General features: G+C 43.8%; 2 protein-coding genes across 2 annotated transcripts in view; both read right to left on the bottom strand.

Moving 5' to 3' along the window:
• The window catches only part of LOC136448565 (aromatase-like), a 5,934-nt gene extending 5,858 nt beyond the window's left edge, over nucleotides 1-76 (bottom strand). Inside the window, exon 1 of the mRNA XM_066448178.1 lies at nucleotides 1-76. This exon is cut by the window's left edge and continues 148 nt beyond it. Within this exon, the coding sequence (XP_066304275.1) occupies nucleotides 1-48 (48 nt within the window). The 5' untranslated portion in view covers nucleotides 49-76.
• A 1,193-nt stretch (nucleotides 77-1,269) lies between these two features.
• Nucleotides 1,270-23,506, bottom strand: part of LOC136448723 (uncharacterized) — a 29,025-nt gene continuing 6,788 nt past the window's right edge. The window contains exons 2-14 of the mRNA XM_066448367.1: nucleotides 13,640-13,810; nucleotides 12,977-13,057; nucleotides 12,557-12,691; nucleotides 11,100-11,940; nucleotides 10,607-10,809; nucleotides 9,288-9,994; nucleotides 8,756-8,916; nucleotides 8,327-8,532; nucleotides 7,779-8,005; nucleotides 7,226-7,384; nucleotides 6,335-6,564; nucleotides 5,553-5,738; nucleotides 1,270-5,476 (exon numbers count right to left, since the gene is read on the bottom strand). Coding sequence (XP_066304464.1) covers nucleotides 1,773-5,476; nucleotides 5,553-5,738; nucleotides 6,335-6,564; nucleotides 7,226-7,384; nucleotides 7,779-8,005; nucleotides 8,327-8,532; nucleotides 8,756-8,916; nucleotides 9,288-9,994; nucleotides 10,607-10,809; nucleotides 11,100-11,940; nucleotides 12,557-12,691; nucleotides 12,977-13,057; nucleotides 13,640-13,810 — 7,011 coding nt within the window. The 3' untranslated portion in view covers nucleotides 1,270-1,772. The remainder of the gene's footprint in view (nucleotides 5,477-5,552; nucleotides 5,739-6,334; nucleotides 6,565-7,225; nucleotides 7,385-7,778; nucleotides 8,006-8,326; nucleotides 8,533-8,755; nucleotides 8,917-9,287; nucleotides 9,995-10,606; nucleotides 10,810-11,099; nucleotides 11,941-12,556; nucleotides 12,692-12,976; nucleotides 13,058-13,639; nucleotides 13,811-23,506) is intronic.

The following is a 23,506-nucleotide window of genomic DNA, read 5'->3' as shown; positions in this document are numbered from 1 at the left end:
GACTGTCGCACAGCTACCTCTGTTTCCTGTCGCTGGAAACTGTAACATCTGTGCTGTTGAAACAACTTTTCAACCAGATAATGACTCCTGTCCTTGTGACCACCGTCCTTCAGTTACGTGCAGCTTCTAGAGTCACGCAAGCTTTCTGTGTAAATTATACAGATGCCAACAACGTCAGAGCTGACCTAAGATCAGATTAAAGATTAACGTCAGTGATCGCGTGAATGAACCCTTATCTTTTAGAGAACATGGCATGGAATAGCCTTGAACTTAAACTTCAGTGCGTTACTGCATCACAGATTGCTTACGCACTCAACGCTGCCATCTTTAAGGGGGTATCTCACTACACCGGGGGCACGATGGCAGCCTCGCTGCGGCCGAGCGATTTGACAGAATCCTCAACGAATTCCATCGATTAAAATGAATACTTTTACGCCTTGTGCGTTATGTTGTATTTTAACTAATACTTGTTCATTTTGTATGATGTTCCCATCATAAATTAAAGCGTAACACAAATCCAAATTTAGGTCGCAGCGAGGTCGCCAATGTGCCGCAGTCCAATTAGATACCCGCTTAATGAAGCCTACCTATTCCTTTTACGAGAACATGGCTGCGTGTGTCAACGACGAAAACAAGAGGATAAAAAGTTTTGGATTTTGATGCATTACACTGATAATATGTCTTCTGTATCAGTTCAACGGACAACATTCTTATAGGATTACTTACTATAGAATATACACAGATATACAATTTATATAGATGCTTCTAAAGGTGGTCCGTATGGAGGCAACTATCTTGGACGGATTTTTCACCAGGCATGCGGTCACGGACATTTTCGTTGTTGATGCACGCGTTTCTTTTGAGAACCTTTTAAATTGGTCTTAGTAATACCCACTCTTTCTTAAAGGTAACCAAAGTAATATTAGGGCCCAAAATATGGAAATAAAGAAATGCTGATATCTTTATGATGGTGACATTTACTAACACTATCTAGCACATTTGCGTAATAACTTCATACTTTGTTTCTTTAGTTTCGCGAGCCTACCAAAACTCCGGCGACGAGTTTCAGTGAGTTCTCACATCACAACGACGTCGTATTTCTGCATGATGGACGTCGCTATACATAGTGATTGTGTTGTTTGAACTAATTATGTAAAGAAATGACTAAATAAATTCACTTTCAAAATACGATTTTCGGGTCCTATTATTGCTTGGGTTTCCTTTAACATTCAACATGAGAACTGAGGGTCATTCACAAACATTCACAAGCGCCTTTTACTGCCGAATAGATTTTATTAAACTCGGTAACAATTCCATCAGAAGACGTGGTTACAAAAATAAACGTTTCCTGCTTGTCTTCTCATCTTGTGCTGTGTTCACACGTACACAACCTTCAGATTTCTTATGTACACATTCAATCTTCAATAATTCCTAATTTTCTCTGTAAGGAGAATAGCAGCTTCAGCAACATTTATGCTACATTTCTAAATCTACTCTACAACGAATTGCGATCAAATTGGCAACCTGTACAATTGCACTTGATTCGGTGAATATATACATATACATATATAGCATGTGATAGAATTCAATATCATAGCAAACAAATCATGCGTGACATGGGCATGTTGGCATTACTACATGTACAACCTTCCTTTGTAGTCGAACGCACTGTAACACAAATATTGCCATGACGAAACGGTAAAAAGTTTTTGAGAACATTAGACCTTAAGACTAGATTTGCTCTGAGATGCAGGACTTCTTGACTGGCTGAATCATTCATCGTCCTCTTCTTCTTCACTTTCCTCATCGGAGGAGCTGGTGGGAGCTTCCCCGAAGATGTCGGTCCCTTCCATCTCAACAGGGGGCGCTTGGCCAATGTCTCCGGACTTGAGTTGCAACGTCACAAGGGAGGAGGAATCTCGCATACCGAACACGATCAACTTGCCATTCATGGCGACGTTGCAGGTTTGAATGCGCATGTCCGGCGTAAACACAGACAGCACAGAGCCTGATTCCAGGTCCCATAAGGAGATGTCTTGTGCGAAGAGAACCACGCGAGACCCGTTCTCCACGATAGCGATTTTACTCCCTACGCCAAGGGAAAGGCCTTTGTAGCCGACAATTTTCTTGTTGTTTCGTTTGTTGAAAGGACACCATATTTTCAGAACGTTCATTTCGGTGCCAAAGATCACCCTTTCGGCATTATCCGTGATACCAACACAGCAGACGTTCGGTTCGTTCTTCAATCTTTTCCGAACTTTCCCCGTCTGTAAATCCCACACGGTGATGTAGCTCGACTTGCTGATCTCGTCGTAGTTGGCATGCGCAAGATGGCTGCCGTTGACTGTCATGGCGGCGTTGTGGAGATACAACATCGAATGTTCGTTCTCGAGAGTGTGTACGTGTGTCCTGTTTTCGACGTCAAACACCGCCAGGTGGTGTGCAAAGTAAGAGCAGACTATAATCCTTTCGTCTGCACTGACCATGTACTGTTCGATGCCATTTTCCTTCTCTTTCCTCATTTCTTCCAACCTCTGTTGTTCCAACATGGCGTCTCGATCATATCGTCTGACCTTGGCGGTCTTCGTCTCGTTCCGCCTCTCCCATGGAGTCATGCTGGCTTCTGTGTACTTCGTTCTCCTTCGTGCTTTGTCTCTTTCCTTCTCTCTCTCTAGTTGCCTTGATTTCTCTAGTTCCCTTTCCCTCACAATGGTCGGTACCCCCTGTCTTGTTTGGTTGGCCGGGGACGTCTCTTGCTTTCTGAAATTTGCCCTCAGCCTATAGACGACCATTCCGGTATCGAGTGACCAGGCGATGATATGACTTCTGTTCTCGGATAGTCCCAACAAGTTGTTGTCGATGATTGTGTACTCGTGTTGTGGGGAAGGCACGATGTACAATCCGGTTATTTTCTTGTCAAATTTCTTCGTCTGGAGGTCGTAGATATAGATGGTCTGAAATACTGGCCTCCCTTCGTCAGATAGGTGAGAAATTCCTCTGTCAGAGAGAATGTAGATCTTTGTGTTACGGATGATGACACAATCGGTAGATTCAACCAATCCGCGTTCGATTCTCACCAGGGTCCCCGTACGTTTGCCCTTTGCCACGTTCCAGACGGTGATTGGTCCGTTGTTCATGGACCGTGCTACCACGTAACGCGGGAAGTCTTTCATCGGAACCGTCTCGAGGATCCCTTCCTTCTTCTTCTTTCTCGACTGCCCAGCTTGCTGAACGTTGATGTGTTGGCTCAAGTTCCACACCCTCAGCACGCACTCGTTCGGAGACGCCGTCAGACAGTACCGTAGCTCCACGCCCGTCCCCATCGTGGAGAGGTTGGCGTGTTTGGCGAGGTGCTTGTGGTCCTCTGTCTCCAGGTTCCACACCGCTATGTCTGTGGTGTTGTTACTCTCTGACACGCATAAGGAGATGGCGTGAGAGCCAAGCCGATTGACGTGGAGGTCGGTGATGATGTCGTGGGCACACCCTTTGATACTCCTGATGAAGGCACCGTTCAACACGTCATACAGTTCTAAGTGGTAGATCTCGTGTAGCTTCATGTATTGGTACCTGCAGGCTACGATCCAGTACTCCCTTGCCATGGCAACGGCGTGGATGGACGCACCGTCTCCCTGGGCTACAAACCTTCTCTTCATCTTTCCGGTCTTAGCGTTTTGCACATACGCGACGTCCCGGCTTCTGTACGCGTACAGAACCTGGTCCCCGTGACAGTTCCTGGAGACAAGGATGGACCTGTCCTTGTGGAGACTACCTGCTTCGTCATCACCAATGCTGACCTCCTTGATCATCTTGTGACTCTTCAGGTCCCACACTCGCATCTCGTTCGATCCGTCGAAGAAGGCCACCAGAAGCTGCCCCTCTGCGGCCGTGGTGATAATTGCAGGGTCCACGTACTGGTCGATCTTCAGGACCACCTGACCGGAGTTCAGGCTCCACACACGTATGCAGCTGACCTCCGTGGTGACGACGTAAGAATTGTTCATACACAGCGTGAGGGACCTCACGTCGCTGCCGACGCCGTCTATGGTCTTCACCACCTTTCCGGTTTTGAGATCCCAGAACTTGATCGACTCGTCCATGGACGCAGTGACCGCTCGGAAGCCGTCGGTCGTCGCGGCCAGGGCGGTGAGTTTGTCGGTGTGTCCCTCCAGCAGGTCGAACAAAACTCCTCCAGGGGGCGTCAGACAAGTCATGGAGGGTACAAAAGCGGGTACAGATCCGTGAGAGGCCTGATGTAATAGAACACCAAGTTGTGGATACTTCTTAGGGTCCCCAGGCGCTAAGGGCTTGTCGTTCATGATTATATCATGGAGCCTCCCGATCAGCTGCGTTGCCAGCTGCAGAGCATCGGCTTTCAGGACTTCGCTGGATAACTGCAAGGTCTCACTCAACAGACGCAACTCCTCATCATCTGAATTTACCTTCAGGGAATCGTGGTGATCCTCCAACACCGCACGTAGTCCCACTGCACGTATCTTTGCAAGCAGCCATTCGTAGTTACACAAAACTTCAGATTTCAGGAGCGCCATCTTGTTGGATTCAAGTAGATGACATGGCATCTCCATCAGCTTACGGATGTTGAAGTTGATGGCCTTCGTCCCCCGAACGGATAACACCTCACGAGAGAGCGACATGTCCGCCGCCATCCTGTCCAGACCCTTGGGATGTCCGGAGCATGGCTTTTTCGTTCCGTTCGACCACTTGCCGAGGAAGTACTCCGCCATGATCGTGTGGTACGAGGGTGCCCTATCTCTGTCCAGAAGATACCTCTCTGTCGCCGCGTTTGCAAAGAGTTGGTGGAACCACCTGTAGATTTCCGTACCGTTGGAGTGCGTGACGAGCAGGCTGGAGCTCAGGTCAGCCAACAGCCGTCTGAGGAGGTAGGGCGGGAAGCGTCTGACGGACAAGGTGTTGTAGACTGTCACACTGTTCATCACGTCTTCATCGAGAGACAGGATGTCCTCCAGTTCGTTAAACGTGACGCCATGTTTGGCAGCGGTGATGTAGCCCAGCGTTCTTCGAACCACAGCCTCCCCGTGGTCCCTTTCGTGCCGAGCGAAGATCTGATTGGCTAGCTTCTCCACACAGGTTGCGAGTCTGAGCTCGCTCGTAGGAGTGTATGAATTCCACAGAGTCGACTCATTGTAGGCCATTTTTAGAAACAGGGGGTTCGGACATTGTCGGAAGCTGTCGATAATTTTCGCCAGTTGTTCCGACGTGAGTCGTCTCTTGTCGGCCTTTAACCAGTGGTCCACAATAGCGGCAGCATCAGCTTCTGGGAGGTCGGGAACTTCAACGTACTGTTGATCGTCCGGAACTGTTTCCTTTAGGGACAGAATAGATACGGCGCAGGTAAAGATGACGAAATGCCATAGATGATGTAAAATGTACAAACAGGAACGATTTATCATGGCACACAAATACATGAAAATGATATTTCTGCAGTTAAGATTCAGCACTTTAATTTAGCAGTCACATGGTTCAATTTGATAAAAGCTTCATTTTGTTTTTATTTCGTTTATCCTGTCATTTGCAAGTAGCCTTCGGGAAGGAATTTAAGCTTATCATTTCTACAGTTTTAGTAGAACATTCATATCCATGCGTTACCTTGAGTGCTGGAAAACAGTCGTATTTTCTCTGCGGCGCTGTGGACACTACGATGTGCACATACGTGGGGAGTTCCTTCGGCAGCCAAAACAGCTGTCGGGCGTTGTAGTCATCTGTGATAAAATATAGGTTGTCTTTTAAATAAACGGAAGCGCACTGTCACAACTAACACAACTAATTTTCACTGTAAATCTCCACATCACTGACATACACAAATTACGGCTTACATGAATGTTAGGGATAGGCACAGTATACTTTCTACTAGTACAACATAATTATGTTTCTAAAAAAGACATTGTAAAACATAATCGCAGCTGCATGTATCTTTGAATAGTTTCATCAGATTGCTAAAACACTTGTTGACAAAGTTATCTGTATTCAACTAAATAGTTGATACCTAGCCGACGTTTCGGTGACCTATCTGCAGTGCGAAGTAGAACCCGTCAGTATTGCCCTGAGGAAGATGATAGAGGGCCCACCGAAACGTCGATTATGTATTATTTTAGGTTGTGCATAAAGACCTTTTTTATCCATTAATCATAGGACCTGGTGGATTTCGGGAGCCTTGAATAAGCTAGTTCACGGTTGCCACCCGTCGGGGCGTTGTTATGCAAATTTAGACAATGTCGAGACGAGAACTGTTTACAGGTCGGGGGACTTCACATGCGAAGTAGCAACCGTGAACTAGCTTATTTCCAGCAGTACCTACCAGTCAGCTGATCAAGAGCGTCCAGGAACACGACCAGTGGTTTGTCGGCGCTCGCACATTCCAGCTGGACGACAAAGAAGTTGACCAGACTCATGTAGTCGTGGGGTATCATTGTCATGTCGCCGCCATAGATGCACGTCAGCTGCAGACAGAGGCTGCGCAGTAGGCTCCGGATGTTGCGTGACTCTGACGTCAGACCAATCAGTCTCACGATTACAGCCGAGTCGCCACTGTAGAGGCGAGAGAGAGATCGTGTTTAGTATCAATCACCTCCATTGGGCCTCTATCAGAAACAAGCAGGTAGTATGTAGAGCTAGAGAGTGTATGCGTCCGTCGCCATGTTGGCGTTCACTTTGGATTGTAGCGAATCACAGCTCAAGCGTACACAGTGTGATAGTGGGACACTAATGTGACGGACAGCGTTTGTTGCTGTGGCACTTTTTTGACTAACATAGAGACTACAGTGGGTATAGCTTGTGAGAGGCATATGTTACACTGTAGCCTATGGAAGATGCGTTAATTTCATCTACTGATTTGTTCGACTGTCCGATGTTGACCAATTAGCCACATGCTATCATTAAGGGCCTATTTGACCCTTATGCCAGGGTCACATCCGCAAGCCGGCGCCCGTCTAGTTTGGGGAACGAAAAGTATGATACAAAAGACAACAAAACACACGAAATGTAAAAAGATATGGCCATAATATGAGTATATTTCTTAATACACACTTTTATCTTTTCGCTCCTGCAGACAGTAGTCTTACTGGGCCCCGGTTTTAAAATGTGACCCTGGCATCAAAGTTAGTAAAAAGAAGTTTAATGTGCCACCGCACTACTCTCATTGATAAAAGCCCTTTTTTGTTGAAGGAAACTTATGTCCGGTCTTTCTTACCATGACATCCAGTCTGTGGTCTGCATGACGGCCTTGGCCAACAGTGAGGTCTTGCCGGTGCCTGACGCCCCGTGAACGACGAGAGGCCGGCGGCTACCTGAGCGGAGGTAGCTCTTGATCTGCCCAAGAGTCCTCTTGCGACCAAAGAACGTCGCCGCTCTGTAACACATGGAGGCGTAAGAAAGGTTATTAGGTACACATGTAGGTTGAAACTTGAAAGTTCTGTGTTGGTAGAACTCATCAAATTCTGTGACTTTCCATCGACTGATCGTTGAGTCACGTGTCCTATCTGCATGAAGTGACGTCATGTAAGCGGTAGATTGACTCATTCCTTAATAGTAGTGAATCAGATGTACAGTCGAATATCTGGGTGCATTCAGTTTCTAGTGTTGGAATCTACAGATGAACCCTAGACCTGCTTAAAAAAAAGAAAGTTTCTCACTAAAACATCGTTTCCTATTCTTTCAGACTTTCCTAACCAGACATTGATTGAGTATCGTCTTTCGTACAAGTTAAGTGGGCAAGGGACATGACATAGGATGTGAATACATACCTGTCCTGGCAGAAGCTGACATGTTGTGCTATCGCTTCAAAGAGCACCGTCTTCTCGTCTTCTCTCGTTCCTTGTTGCGCGAGACTTGCGTCGATGCTTGCCGTCAGGATTCTGGAGAAGTCCTGGCAGAGTTTGTCCACGTAGATGGCGTGCCCGCGGTTTTTGGTGGGGTTGATCCCACCGGAGGTCCAACTCAAGGTGTACTCATGGATGTTGGGCAGTGGAATCTGTAAGATAGCACCACATTCTTTTCATGAGCTCTGTTCTAAACACCAAACAGCCGGAAGACTTATCTGTATCATAACCAGCAGTTCTTTGTACTGGTTATATTGTGTACTTTGTACTTTTAAGGGACTTTTTGCTTGTCCCAGCAGTCTTATGCTGAGAACAAATTATGCGAATATACTCGAAGATTTGTGAGCTTGTTTCTTGCACTTCATTTAAAAGATCTGAAGAAGACAACAGATAGGCTATGAAAACGTCGGCACTAGTTCGAACTTTGTAATTAAGTACAAGTCTACAGTACAAGTCTCCAGAAAATGTCTGACCTGACTCTCTAACATTTCCTCTAATTCCCGACGACGTTGTGTCGCTGCGTCATCCAGCTCAGGTCTCACGTGGTGCATGTCCGTGAAAGTCCGCATGGCGGCGTCGCTGATGTGGTACTCCATGTCGACAATCCTCCGCTTGAACCAAACGAAGCCATCTTTGGGCGCACTGCAGGACAGGCCGTGTTGAACTTCTAGATCAACCACTGTTTGGGGGGAATCAGAGAATTTTATTTTTTACTAGAAAGTTTATTCATAGATGCTGATAAATTTCTTTTTAGTGTAGAATGAGGATTACTACCAACTCTATGCTTTGACTAGAATGAACACATTTTGGCGCATGGCGTCAAAAATGGGAGAATAACGTAGAATATGAAGAACACAGACTCGTTTCTTCACAATCGTATCAAGAATAGTTTTGCCCCTTACCTGATGTAAAATACTTTCGCATGGTGTCCTCGCTGGAACCAGTCCGTGGTGCATAGTCCTGCAGTACCTTCTGTAGCCGCTGGTGGACCGCCTTCCAGTTACCAATAGCCTGCTGCCGCCTGGATCTGTCCGTAGTCTTATTAAAGTCGCGATACTGTGAACTGTTCGGGAAGATTGATAACATTCAGAGTCTGTAGTATACTGAATCATGTTCATGCGTAAGAGTTATGGGAACCTGTATTCAACCAAAAGAAAATGTTAGGTACATGTAATTCCTTTAGTCTGTCCTAACGTAGTATTCATGGTAATCATAATTATGAATGGTGTCGTTAGAATAAAACCAGTAATACATGAAAATCCTATTATGGTCTGTAAACGTCTTTGGAAAGCAACAAAACACGTTCTGATGTACAGCGCCTTTAGTACAAAGCTAAAGTGAAAGTTTAGTGAAACATTGTTTTTTTTAATTCAACTTTTACAGTGCGTGGTGTGTTGTATGTTTATATGTGTAAACTTCAACATTTCCACCTACCTTATAGGCTGTAGTCTGTACACCGGTGGATCCATGTTCTCGTCCAACTTGTACCACAGTGTCAACAGCGCCAAATCCAGGTCAAAGTCGTGCGTTGTCTTCATCTCACTCATGTTCACGTTACCCGTATCTGACGTTTCTTCTTCCTGCTCCTCTTTGACATCCACTACGCTTGCCATAGAGTTTTTTCTAGAGATCCCCCCATTTGGTAGCGATTTCCTTGCCAGCTTCGTGACAATTTTGCCACTTGTAGGGATGCTGTCTGACTTCTTTGGCGAGTCCTCGCTGAGAATGTGGCTTGCAATTGTGTCCAGCATATCTTCATCTAGTTGTTCTTTGACATCAGTTAAACTTACGGTAGATTCTCGTCTAGAAATGTCCCCTGTTTGGAACGACTTTCGCCTGACTTTTGTGCCATTTTCTGGTTTCTTTGGCGAACTGTCGCTGCTTGTGACGCCCAAAGTTGATTTCATGTTCAAGTCAGTGCAAACCTGTGTGTCACCTTTGTCTAACGATTCCTCGGTTATACCATCGAGTTTCTGAAGTTCATCCTCGTAGATATTTTCCCCGAGGCTTCTGCGAGAAAATCGTCCCATTGACAACAGTTTGTCCCGCTCACCGAGAATAGCTGTATGGAGAGCTTCGTATTCCTCCTTTGGGATTGCAGCAGGAACAATGCACGGCCCGTATTTCTGTGAGAAAAATGTCTGCAATGAAATAAAGATATTTGTGTCAGTCATGAGGATCATCATCATACGTTGTTTAACTAAATCACCACATCATGAAACCCGAGGATGTGACTGGTAACAGTATTTTTGCAATGCGAGGTTTCATTCTACGTCCTTAGCTCTGTAAAGGGCGAGGCGAAGAGTCACATATTTCAGATATTAAAAAGTTAAGATCCTCCCACACCATACGGTGTATAGGGCGGTGCCCATCCCCATTTCATAGCCCTGGGCCACACTGTGATGCAATCACTGCAACATGGGCTAGTCCACTGGCAATGGAGTGTGTTTAACTTCCATACATGTTTCAGAAGTATGTACCATTTTAATAAAGTCTTTGGTATGACTCAATGCGCCTCTTGTCCAGAGGTGTCCTACCCGGGAGTTGAACTCGGGCCTTCTGGTTCCACGTAATCAGAACCAGGTGTGGTAAGTAACAGAGGCGCAGACCACTACACCACAGGGACACCCCCATATTTCAGATATAGTTATTCTTAAGTGACACAAGTACCGAGAGTGGAAAATCGTGCTATGGCTTTGTTCATTTCATCATTCTCATTAGAATAAATATTGTTAGAGGACAAATTCACTCACCACGAAGTAAGGTTTGGTCACCATCCCTTGACAGCTCTCTATTTCCTTCAGGCAGAGTTCGAGTTCGGAGTGGTCGTCAGCAAGCATGTCTTCAAAACCCCATCTAAGATCTACGACTTGAAGCTCGTATCCTCTATCTTTGTAGTATTGCTTTAGTTGGGGGTATGCCTTTGTCGCCAGTGTGTCTCTTTCGTGCACTGTATCTGTAAAACATCCAAAGTCATAAGTTGATTTTAGGTGAAATGACAAACATCATCAGGTTAGTTATAAATGGCAGACAAACCATTGAATGCAGAACAACATGCGATGAACCTTTATGAACCCTAAACTGCATACAATATATAAAAGTATACAAAGAAGGTGTAATGTGTAATGCTGATTTATGAACGACATGATGTAAAACATGCTGTTTTACAAACGTAACGGAGATATGCATATTCGAAATGAGCTAAGGTTTGAAGGTTGTAGTTATAATGATTAAAACCAGACCTACCTTCTGACGATGCGCTAATATACACCTTGATAGTCTTGGGTTGCACCCTGCAATGGACGTGCACGTTCCCGTGTAGCACCTGATCCATGCGCTCTGGCAGCTCAAGTTGTGCAAGCCTCAACCCATCCTCTTCTTCACCTGATGGCCACGGGGTGGGTACAGGGCTAACCGACGGTAATAGTCTATCATCCGGTTCCGCTAGAGACAGAGACGACATCACTCTTGTATCTCCTTTGTAGTCAAGTTGCTGTAGCTCCCTGTCTACCTCTTCGTCGTCTTCTTCAACATCGCCGTCGTACGATTCGGTTGCTATGGCGTCCTGAACTGGATTCTGGTCATCCACCCCCACCACGATGGCCGGTCTGTCTGCATCAGTGTCTGTCACAACAGTAGAATTCCCAGGGCTACTTAGGGTTAAACTACCGACGCCCGAGTCCTGAAATCCTACCGATTTTACCTGTGCCAGAGTGCTCAAAGATTGCTCCGGTGACAGTCTACTGTCAGCATCGTGGGGTAAGCTTATGTCTACGCTGTGTGGAATATGTCCGTCTCTACTGCCCGACTCACTGTCTTTTCTAGAGTCACCGTTTGGCGTGTCAGATCCTACAGTTGCCTGAGAACCTTCTCCAACGCTTCCCACAGAGCTACCGGAAACACTCTCCACCAAGATGTCGTTGTCCAGCCCGTTAGACGCAGGGAGGTTGAGGTCTGCCTTGGTGAGGGGAGGCGTTGTTGGCGGGCTGATGGGTGACAGACGGATCGCGCTGGAGGGTCTGACTATCTCCACCCGCTCACCCGTATCCGTGTACTTGTTGAAAGGAGATGGATTTTCAGCTATGGTCTGAAGGTAGGAAACATCGATTAAGTATGAGGTATGAGTCTAGCCTTACATTAGAACAATGTATAATATAGAGAAGTGGTAACCTCCAGGCTTCAGGCTAGGCTTGATGTAGATATTAAGAAAACAGGTACCAATCAGAATACCAGCACTGGTGTACAATCAGAAAACAGAAAATAATAAGCCAAGAAAGGCCAATCCCTGAAGCCTATTAAGAAATCTAACATGATGGGACTGGCCTAACTCCTCCGATCATAAGAACAGAGTAGAACATAATAAACAAACTAGAGTTAAGTATTTGTGCTACATATACTTCAGGTTTGCTATGTTAGTTTAGGGATTACGGGGTCTTTTTATGAATATGAATTGGTATTGAATTTTTCTTTCTATTTGAGTTGAATGTGTGATAGTTGTGTGCCGATCTGTTTAAGATAGAGAGAACGCTAGCGACCCCAAAAAACACCACTCCCAATAAAATGGTATGGCGACCCTGTGACGTCACAATTTAAGATGGCGGCCACCACACATGCCAATAACAAGGGTTTTGCTACGCAAACCTGTAACAACACAGAAGATACGAGCGACTACGATGTTGTCGCGGTGTTAAGACTAGATTTACCTCTCCCTGACGAATGATGAAGGAGACCCTCTCCTCGGGAAGACTGTCTCCCACGTTGTCTCCCTCTCCTTCGCTATCAAGGAGATCCCCGAACATCTCCAACAGACGCCTGTTGTGGCGTATCGTCAGTCTTTTCTGTAAAACAAGAAATATACCAATACGTTAGATCAAATACGGAAAGTAGTAGCAAAAGTCAGAAAGAAAAGATTTGGGGTTCGATTCACACAAAACAGGGTTGCACTGCATTTCTATCCAACTGTACAATTGTTCGTGCTTATGAGTGATGGAAATGATTCGATTATCAATTGTAGGTCAATGCACAAACTTGTACAAAACATTGAAAAGTTGTTGTATGTATACATACATTTGAGTACGTCCCGGCATATGAAAAATGCCATAAAATGCATTGTGGTGACTTACCCTCAAGTGACTGGTGACCAGAGATTCCGTCTTCTTCTTTACTTTCCGCCCGTGGTTCTTTCTGAGATTCTCACCAGCAATCTAAATATCAAGAGACAGAGAATACACCGAGATATGATATAAAGACAACCCATCGACATCAACTTAGAAGTACCGAATAGCCTGGTATGCCTCCCTATCTTATCCCTAGTTCGTCGACACAAATATTTATAAGTGTACAGGCAAAGTAATATTAAACATTTAAACTGGAGTTGATCAATTGAAAATTTGGGTAAGTCCAATTTTTGTATAGGCGATTCACAGTTCATCTTTGATTCAGAATGAATTTTAATAAGCATATGGGAAAGTGGCAGAAAACCACATGTCGTCATTTTGATCATTAAATACATATTTACGATTCAGTGAACAGGAATAATGATAGTTTTTTATCATGTAAAGTCCGCTACAGTACTGTTGGAAAACGCCAGGTAAACCAATTTCGAACTTAACCTTCCTTTGCACAACCACTACACACCTACTAAAAAATCATGAAGATCCATCAAAGGTTTCTCCAGTTATGCTCTTGACATACATACAGACCCACCCCACAGCTGGAGCAACCGAAAACATAATCTTCAGTGGAAAACATAATCTTCTCGGCGAAGATAATAAAGAACGGCTTACCTCGTCCTGCTCGGCGTGTGCCCCGTCCTTCCTGAGCCCGACACCGTGGTCAGCAGGCTTCCTCCCGGGGCTGACTGCATCCTGCCCGGGGGAGCGACGCGGGGGAGACCGGCTGGACGCGACTTGTTTGGAGATGGGCGGGAGTGATATATGCTGCTGGTCTCGATCCATCTTTTAAAAAATATACGGAAGAATGTCAGTATAACCGATCAATGATTGTTTCTACTTCAGCCTGTCTTCAATATGATTTCAATTCTAGATGTTCGTCTACTTCAGATTATCTTCAATTTGACTTTAATTCATCTACTTCAGATTGTCTTCGATCTAATTTCAAGTTCTAAATATTTACCTTCATGTCGACATATTGTATTAGCAATCTACATTTTGTCATGTATTATCATTGAGGACGGACGCACGATTGATAAACAATATCTTTGAAATTCCAAAGTTATTTTTTTCATAAGGACAGTGGCTGTCTCACAGTCTTTTCTCTTCAACGATTCGTCAGTTTTCAGCTGCCTTCAACAGGTCGTAATGAATGCTACCTACTACTCGCTGCAAGATGGCGTTTTATTTCAGCAAGAATGCGGTCCCAAACGTGACTGATTTTGGCTCAAAAACACTTGAGAGCAATCTTACAAGACCTGAATATGTTTCCGCGGGATACGTGTATGATAAATTGTTCTGCTTCATTCGCAACAGGCGTTAGTATCCGAGCAATATAGGCGTTTTCGGGGCTGTCGAATTAGGTTATCAAACATTGGGTCACGAACCATTGCATTGGGCACGAATATGTCGGTTCCGTTTCAGATAACCCTACCTCGACCTGAATGGACTATCTACAGATTTATGAAATATTTGTGGAAGGCGGTCGGTTCTATTTGTATCAAAGCCACGACAGACCGATCTGTTACCCCTATGTCAACTGCGTTTGCGCACGAACCATACACACGGGAATTACACATACTTCTGAGGGAGTACAGTTGGGGATAACACATGTTTGAAGAGGTGGGAGGCTAACGTAATCTTTGTGAGTGATTAATACTGTTGTAACACCGCGTTTGGCTCTCTCTAATGGCGAGGGAAAACAAGATTCACGGTTGCTACAAACATGTTTGTGGGAACGTCAAAACACGTGTAGATAAATCTCCAAAACACAGACAGGGAGCTGAGCTGTTGTTGTAATTGATTTTGTGGTGCCTTTCAACAGACTTAGTCCGACTCAGGGGTTCTTTGGGCAACTTTTCAATTGATGTTTTCCGGCAATACTCTCCAAGTAGAGGTTTCGGTCGAGTAGGGTAGGAGTGTTCGGGATTTTAACGTCTCTCTCGAAGAAGACACTCCTACCCTACTCGACCTAAACCTCTACTTGGAGAGTATTCCGGCAAGTGTATTGAACGCTGTGGGATGTCGAGTCCATTCATTTAAGTATTTTGCAAGTTGGCCATGGGATCTTAAAACACGGCATAAAGGATCACAGGGCTGTGGTAGCACTGAGGTTTTAACAAATAAGGCCGTTGTGTTCAAATTGATTAGAAATAATTTTAGCTTTAGAAAAGAAACTGATGGATCGTAGCCAACATATACAGGCATGCCCCTGCGTCTGTGTTTGTCTATGAGTGTATAGTATATGCGAGTAACACAACGCTCTAAGTCAATCTTTGAAACAGACTCAGTTTTCTGGAAACAACATGATAACTCCTGACCACTGAAACATGTTTCTCACGGGTCTAAGTGACTACGTCAGGACAAAAATACGCTAGACATTCTTATCAAATAACTCCTCATTTTGTGTACGACAAAGAACGTGTTAAAAACACTTTTCAGGATGAAATCAGGAAGGATTTACAACTCAAAAAGAGTCGGTGCCCGGGTGGCGTCTCGTAATCTGATTATGAACTTTAGAATACATTTCGGCTTAAGTCAGAGAAAGGGCGAGGCTTTTAGTGGATTACAGGTCCATTTAGGTGAACCGGAAAAGTAGAGAAATTCTGTGGCCTGAAAATTGAGGTTAACAGTTATTAGGATAACTAATTGCATTGCACCACGCACTAGGTGGTACACATGTTGCACTCTAATGCGATGGCTTCTAGTGATCTAGTAGTAGACAGTACATACATGTAAGGAACTACATGCAGTGTTAGACATTTCACATATGACAGCACATCTACAAATGTAGTCTCGTCCCTTATAAAAGAAGTTTCTAGTAGAACGTCGTTTACTAGAACTGTTGTTTAGTAGCAGATTTCACGATGCGTTGTATCTTGTACAATTGTCGAGCAATGAGGTTATCACAGACAGACCATATAGGCCAACAGTGCTTACATAGAGCATAAGTATGTATTGTTGAATGTTGTAATAACTATTATGCAATCAGCTTGCCTAATACAAATTAGCACTGATTCGCACCAAGCGTATCTTAAATGTACTGAATTTAATGGACTTGCAGCAAAGCTACAGAAGTCTGTGGGAAAATTTGACATCCTTCAAGTAAGAGCAAATGCTGGTGGTTCTACATGTATTTTAATAAAGATTGTTGTGGAGACCCAACGTGAGGAAAAACGCCGTGTAAGAAAGTTTGATAACGTTGTCCTATGGTTCAAAACACCTAGAACATTCTCCCTAGTTCGAATTCTATCCGTAAACGAGCTCGCACCACGAACTCTTTTGTTTGATAGAGACCGAACGAGCCATTGTTCGTACGGTTTACCGTCTAATCCGGTCTTGTTGATACATCTGAAAGATGCATTTGGCCGCCAAACGGTTTCCTATATCCCAACTAATTGGCCACGCTACATTAACAATGACTCCCGAAGGCCTTTTCAAATATATCATTACAGGGTACAATTCTGTCGTGTGGCTAGTGTTTGGTCAACTCTACAAGCTGTGTTGACCAATGCAGTTCAGTAGTCCGTCACTCAAATGAAGCACTCGGCTTGAAGAAAGAATGGTGTCTCAGCTAATTGGGTCTTGGAGGATGCAAGAATTACCAACACAAATATAGCTTAAACTAGGGATCATTCGCGGGTGCCCTGAATTCAACGGAAAAGATGCTGTTACTAAACACTTTAAACGTTAGAAAGAAAATTAAGTTATTGGAAACAAATCACAACAAAAACGCACTTTTATAAGAGCTTTTTGGTGCTAAAATCATCATCTGCTAAAAATGACGGATGTGTTATTGATGAAAACGTTTTTTCCTAGCATCCACTGCATATAAGAAATGAAGTATTTGTACATTATTACTTTTGACCTTATCCCGATCAATTCTTTCATTCAGACGAATTTTATGAATAACATATTCCCACTAGAATGATCTTAAACTCCCTTTGTAAGTGAAATGCTAAGGGTTATAACTGTGTGAGCTACGTGACATTACTTACGTACGGGTGGCGTATTTCGAATCACTAACAATTCATCACCTCTGATCGTCAAAACATGCAGTTCTAAAAAAGGACACTAATGTTGCAAAAACAGGCGTGAGAATGAGACAGATCCTTACATCTGCTTGGAGATTAGACGCACGGCATGAAAAACGTTACTTAGTGGATTACCTTGTACAATTGTTGCGCAATCAAGTTATCTGTGACCGCTAGAACGTTGTTCTCAAGCACAAGACACCAGGTGGCTAACCTTAAGATTTGAAGGACCGTAACCGTTTCATCGCAAACCATGCATGTCTCAATAACATGTCTTGGCAGTTTCTCCAAGACACCCGCGTGCGTAGTCTAGTCTTACTTGACAAAACACGAGCTTCTCTCGTCTTGAAAATATTACTTCAGATAGGTGCTTAACATTGAAGGGGCTCTAAATCTTCAAGATTTTCTACTGTGAGGACGGAGCCCCACTATGCTTCATGGTGAAATATTTAAAGTACAGTCAAACCTACGTTGATGAAGGTTAGACATCCAGGTAATAAGATACGCCAAAAATAATTACTCAAGCAACTGGATAAGATTTTGAAAAGTCAAACCTATACTTGTTACCATCGCTGCATCAAGACCACGTGTCCAATGTCACCCCTTTTTGGTGGTCCCCTAGATTATTGCTCCCATTGACTCAAGCATTGAGAACACTAGCCTCCGTTGCAGTCCTTCCATACAGCGGACACAGGATCACAGCGGTAACAGAATCCCAAGCAGATACGGGGCCTCAAGCAGATACCCCCCCCCCCCAAACAAAAAAATTGGGGGAAAAATCGCTAAAAAATCGCTAGTGGGAAGGACTGCAACGGAGGCCTATAAGAACACTCAGTCTGTCTGTAGCCAGTCGAACTGTATCAACTGTCTGTTGTGACTGTTTCTTCAAATCTTTTGGGCGATCACTATAGATTGGTAACTGTAATTGCATACTATATGTTTGTATATATAAATCTACATACAATGTCTCCTGGTCGACCTGCTTATATCTTCGCCCGTGCAGAATTTCATGAATAGAGATAGACTGATTAAACAGACGGTAGCAAACTACAGACTTATGTAATCAATAGAGAGAAAAGGTCATGTTGATTGTTGTGATTGTCATATGACCTTCCCGATAGAGGAAATGATCCTTCAAGGTGACTCCACAAAAGTCCCCCAGGAGACATCTGACCTTCAAGACTGTATCTTAGTTTTCAATGTTGTTTTGTGCACATAATGTAGTCATTGTTACATCTTCATTGCTTTTATTCAACCTCTGCATGTCAAAGATTTACACACACACACACACACACACACACACACACACACACACACACGCACACACACACACGCACACACACACACACACGCACGCACACACACGCACACACACACACGCACACACACACACGCACACACACACACTCAGTCACTCACTCGCTCGCTCGCTCGCTCACTCACTCATTCACTCTCACTCACTCACTCACTCACTCACTCACTCATTCAAAATTGTATATAGAGAGACACATGCACTCACACAGGCACAGACAGACAGACAGACAGAAAACGGTTAGTTACGCTTCTGTTTAAATTTGTTTGTGTGTACTAGGCGTAGTCATCAATACATCAACACACCCCGAAGCACTCTGAGTGAACCCACCATTGCTAGGCGACTCCACAAGCCTACCGAACAGCCGACCGATCTCTTAAAGAGTCCAACAACAAGTCCCCGCCAATTTGTCTACCCCTGGTAAGGACACTCGCGATTGTCGCAAATCTACAAGAGCCACAACATTATGTCCGATAATGCGGCGTCTCCGAGCGATGGAGAGAACTCAGGGGAAAACTCGTCACCGGGGACAATGAGATAACAAAGCGGCCCACTCCTCAACGTCCATGGCCATTGTGGGCGCCGTGAATGGGTATCGGCAGGGCGGAAAACGCAATCGGCTTTGCCGGCGAGGTGGGAGGGATGGAGTGGCCTTGCAGCGCCTGCTGTGCAAAATAAGCAGCCATTGTGAACGGAACGAGTAAATCAACTGAACTTAAAAGGTTTTTCGCAAATGACAGGAACACTTGGCAGACACGGGAAGGCAGGGTGCTAAGTTGATGGTGAGAAGTGCCAAGATCAACAGAGAGAAGTTCTAGAAAGACTCTCGAAAGCCGACCTCTTGCTATGTTGACGATATGCCAATAAGATAGCTCTTTATCACTTTATAGGCTTGGTGTTTCTGTAACGTTCCGTTCATATGTTCTGCTTTTAACATCAGGACAACGAAAGTACATTGCCACCATCTAAGGGCCCTGTCACACTTGTGCGTACATTCAAGTGCGCATGAGTTGCGCATTAACATTTCTTAGGTTTAAGGAAAGTTTGCGGGAAGGAAGTTGTTTTCTGCGTTGACCCACCGTTGTGTAGTCTAGTTATCGAACCAAGGAAATGACTTCTTGGGCTGAAACTTCATTCTTGACCAAAAATATGTTAATACGCAACTCATGCGGGCTTGTATATACGCACAAGTGTGACAGGGGCTTAAGACCTCGACATTGCGAGCTTGTGACTGGGTCTCCTATCAACGTTGAAAATGCCTACATAAAACATATGTCACGGTTGTTTAACTCTTATTATTGATACCTTAAGTACACATCGGCTCTACAAAACTCCAAAACATTTTACTGGACAACAGAAAAAAATGTTGTACAAAAAACTTTAACACTTCAAATGAAATACTAGAACAGTCCAGTGGTTAATGGGTTACACAATACCACCCTACTTCTACAAAATGCTACAAACCTTTAGTGGACATGTTGGGACAGAATAGGATTTTACTACGCTGAGAGTCAATAATATAGATTGTAACGACCTTTGAAACACAAGAGCCTGACAGGGTGCTGACTTAGGCAACAAAGGAGGTAGAACATTTCTGAACAATATTTACTCCTGTAAACACGCTGTGAAGGGAGTTGCCAGTGGAATGAATAGCACCAGTTTAACTGTGTCCACACCACGGCACAGGTCTGTCCTCACAAGAGACAATGTGCGGCGACATCGTTGTATTTACCCGCCGCCATTCGTGTACGTGTTCGCTTGTTAAGATCTGCAGAAATTAATTGAACGCTGGCTCACTTCGAGCATAAAATACAGCACGTGTACTTGGCTACAGCTAAAGCCAAGGCAAGTTTGAATCAAAGCGTCCGTGCTCAGAAAGTCTTAGACAGCCCGTGCGTTAAATGCCACGACGTGATCTCACAGTTTGGACAATTGGTTTACACTTCTCGACTTGTTAAACTTACTGGTGGTAGTGTAAACGTAGAAATGGGACCATTCGCACCCTAAACAACGAACCTTTGTGTACGCACAGCTTTTATCTGCAAACGTTGGACGCAGTAATTAAAGTCAAGAGTATCAAAAGGTGGTGCGTTCCAAAGAAGGGAAGTTATACCTCATTGCGGTCGTACAGAGTGGTATCAAATCTTTTTGATATCGACGTCAAGGTTTTGACTGCGTTGTAATTAAAAAGTCGTTTTGGTGCTTAGATCATTGCCCATTGTCGTGTATTGACGTCCGGAATGGCTCGGTTAAGCCGTCTGCAAACAACTTGTATGTTGGAACGAGTAGAGCAATTCAGTTTAGTACCAATCATTGTAAAAACGTCTTTGAGCGTTACTGGGACGACAGGCAATAGTATTGTGTGTGCGTGCCCCCTTCATGAAGAATATTTACAGTTTATGAAGTCTAAACGTTGGATAAAAGGTATTCCACAACCATGATCAGATGTCAGATAAATGAAACATCTCACTTCGTATACTGTACATTCTACAGAAAGAATGGTACGTTGGCAAAATGTCTTGCCTTTTTTCTGGTAGTACTGGACAAAACATACTAGAACAGGACGATTATAACACAATTCTAGCATCGTATTATGTGTCATCCGTCCCTCCCTCCCTTCCTGAATTAAGGTATCGACCGGGAAAGATCTTCGTTGTTGTGTGATTCTCAAAACAAATGCCCACCCCCCTCCCCCTCTAAAACTCACTCACACGACCCTTCATAATCTCCAAAACAACCACCGTGCGTCCCGAACGATTCGGGTCAGCTGTTATCTACTATCTACCTACAGGCGAGCATGGCTCCCGGATAACATGCCGACCTGCTGCGGTATTTGTTGTTCTTTTACAGGGACCATTTCTTTTCGACCGTGAACAATGCACAGACTGACGTGAAACGCACGATGCTTCTTTAACAGCACAGAATAAAAAGTGCAACAATCTTAAACTAGAAATGCATTCAAAAGGCAAAGAGCAGTACATATTACATTTAGTTCTTCGCCATTCAAAAGTGAAGAAATGAAAATATTTTAGCTTAGACTAGAACATATGAGGAGGACTCACCTGAAAAATACTAAATGCTTCAGCTTTTCACCCTTTAACCTCAAGTGGTTCCTGCCTACTTTTCAAAGATCTATTACTAACTGAACGACGTCGACTTGTATGATCAGAATGGAACTATGAAAGAGACTTATGTTGTAGAAAATGAACACATGAAGCATGAACAATTTTTTAAACAGGAACTTTCTCAGTAGTTGTTGGGACTGAAAATGGTGGCGAGTATACCGCGCCTCTACCTTTTGACAGACTAACTGAACTTCGAGAGGGTGATAAAAGTGTCCGATCACATAATGCTGTTCGCACTCGAGTGGTTTACTGTTCAGTAAATATTGGTTCACAACAGAGACCGGTTGGACATAGTGTTAAAGCACGGCGGTTGCGGTCATGACAACTTAACATGTGCAACATATACAATATAAACTTTATAAAGAGATACCATCGACACTATATGTCTAGAAGGACATGAAAGATCACTTATGGATCAAAGAAAGAAGCATACACTACAATTTCTAGATAATGGATCAACTGATAAAGGTGATATTAATCAACTATGTATTTATTCACTCGTATGGAGTTTCAATACATTACCCTGAATCAATTATCTTTCCGACTTTCCAACGGTTTATAAAATCATAGCAAACACAGAAAAAATATTGAAATGCTTGAATATGAAAAAGATATCCTGGAGAAACCTCTCCGTAAAACTCTACATCTATCAGATGAGGATTTCGGGTTGGACAAAAATATTTGAAAGGAGAAATATCATATACATGTATGTTGTCTACACTAGTGCCTAGAGACCGTAAACATTTGTGTTTGTATATGTGCACATGTATTTACTCACGTATTTACAAATACGAGTAATGATTTGGACAAGAAAATCAACCTGCCGCCAAACAGTCTTACATATGAGCCGATCTGTGACAATAATCATCATTACGAGTTTCTCCTTCTGTGATTATCTCACTTGGGGGTCGGTGTTAGCCCTAGGCGGGGGCGGCTAGGCGATCGTTAAGAACGATATGAACAATTATTACAAAAGGTTGGATTTTTTTGGGTCAGTTAGTCAGAAGATAACATCTTGTACACAAAATACTCATCGGTGAAATGACTCGCAAGATGACAGGTAAAGCGGTGTAGTCTGTGGTAAATGGAACAATCTTAAAAGGGAAACTGTTTTTGGGCTGTTGCGTTTTTCTCTTACTCTGTCTACTCTATAGAGATTGTCCTAATCTTCTAGTCTCCAAGCAGACCCAACGGTTGCAAAGACCGTATCCAACTGGCAGAAATAATTTTGCAATCCGACGGTGCCTGACAACTTCTCTGGCTGACTGGAGCTTCTCTGGCTAGCTTGTACGATTTTGGCACTGTGGAAATCTGCTTGGAGATTACTAATCTTCACTAGAGGCCAAAGATTACGAACGAAAGTTATAATTAGTTCGAAATATGCCAAATAGGATGTTTTCGTGGTCGGCTAACTTCTCTGACTAATGTTTCACCCTATTCGGCCCATTTTTACTATTTTTTTCAGAAACACAAGGTGTTACATAGAGGCCAGAGATCATTGCGGGTTCTGTTGGTTATATAGTGTTACCTGGTTGTTACCCATGATTAGTTATGATCATAATGTTTAATGCATATTCCTGCCCGATGACTTATTGCAAGTGACAAAATAATAACGTTAACATACATTAAAAGACTGTGAAAATAGAACAAGTTGACTTATCTATCATTGTTTGACTCTTCTTAAGCTTGCCATCATTACAAGGTGTCACAGTCACAATCGAACGTCAGAAAACGACAGTGTTTCGAGTGCTTGAGATTACACTACATGTAACGTTACACAAAAGAAAAGGACTACGTCAAAATCTGAAGGTGATTTTGGGGAACTTCTTCTTTCGGGTGACGTCTCGGGCCTTCTTAATTAAAGCTTCTTTTAAATGCATTTATCTCTTGAGCAAACGCTAAGTCGCCTTAGCTTCAGTCATATTTACCAAGGAGATCTAAACCGCCTTGTATTCACCAACTCTTCAGATTAAGAAATCCGTTTATAGTCTGCCAAGGTGTAGAGGGCTGA

The sequence above is a fragment of the Branchiostoma lanceolatum genome, chromosome 14 (assembly GCF_035083965.1).
Source record: "Branchiostoma lanceolatum isolate klBraLanc5 chromosome 14, klBraLanc5.hap2, whole genome shotgun sequence".
NCBI classification, from domain to species: domain Eukaryota; kingdom Metazoa; phylum Chordata; class Leptocardii; order Amphioxiformes; family Branchiostomatidae; genus Branchiostoma; species Branchiostoma lanceolatum.
Note: the sequence above shows the minus strand (reverse complement) of the source record. Positions and strands in the feature narration are given on the sequence as shown.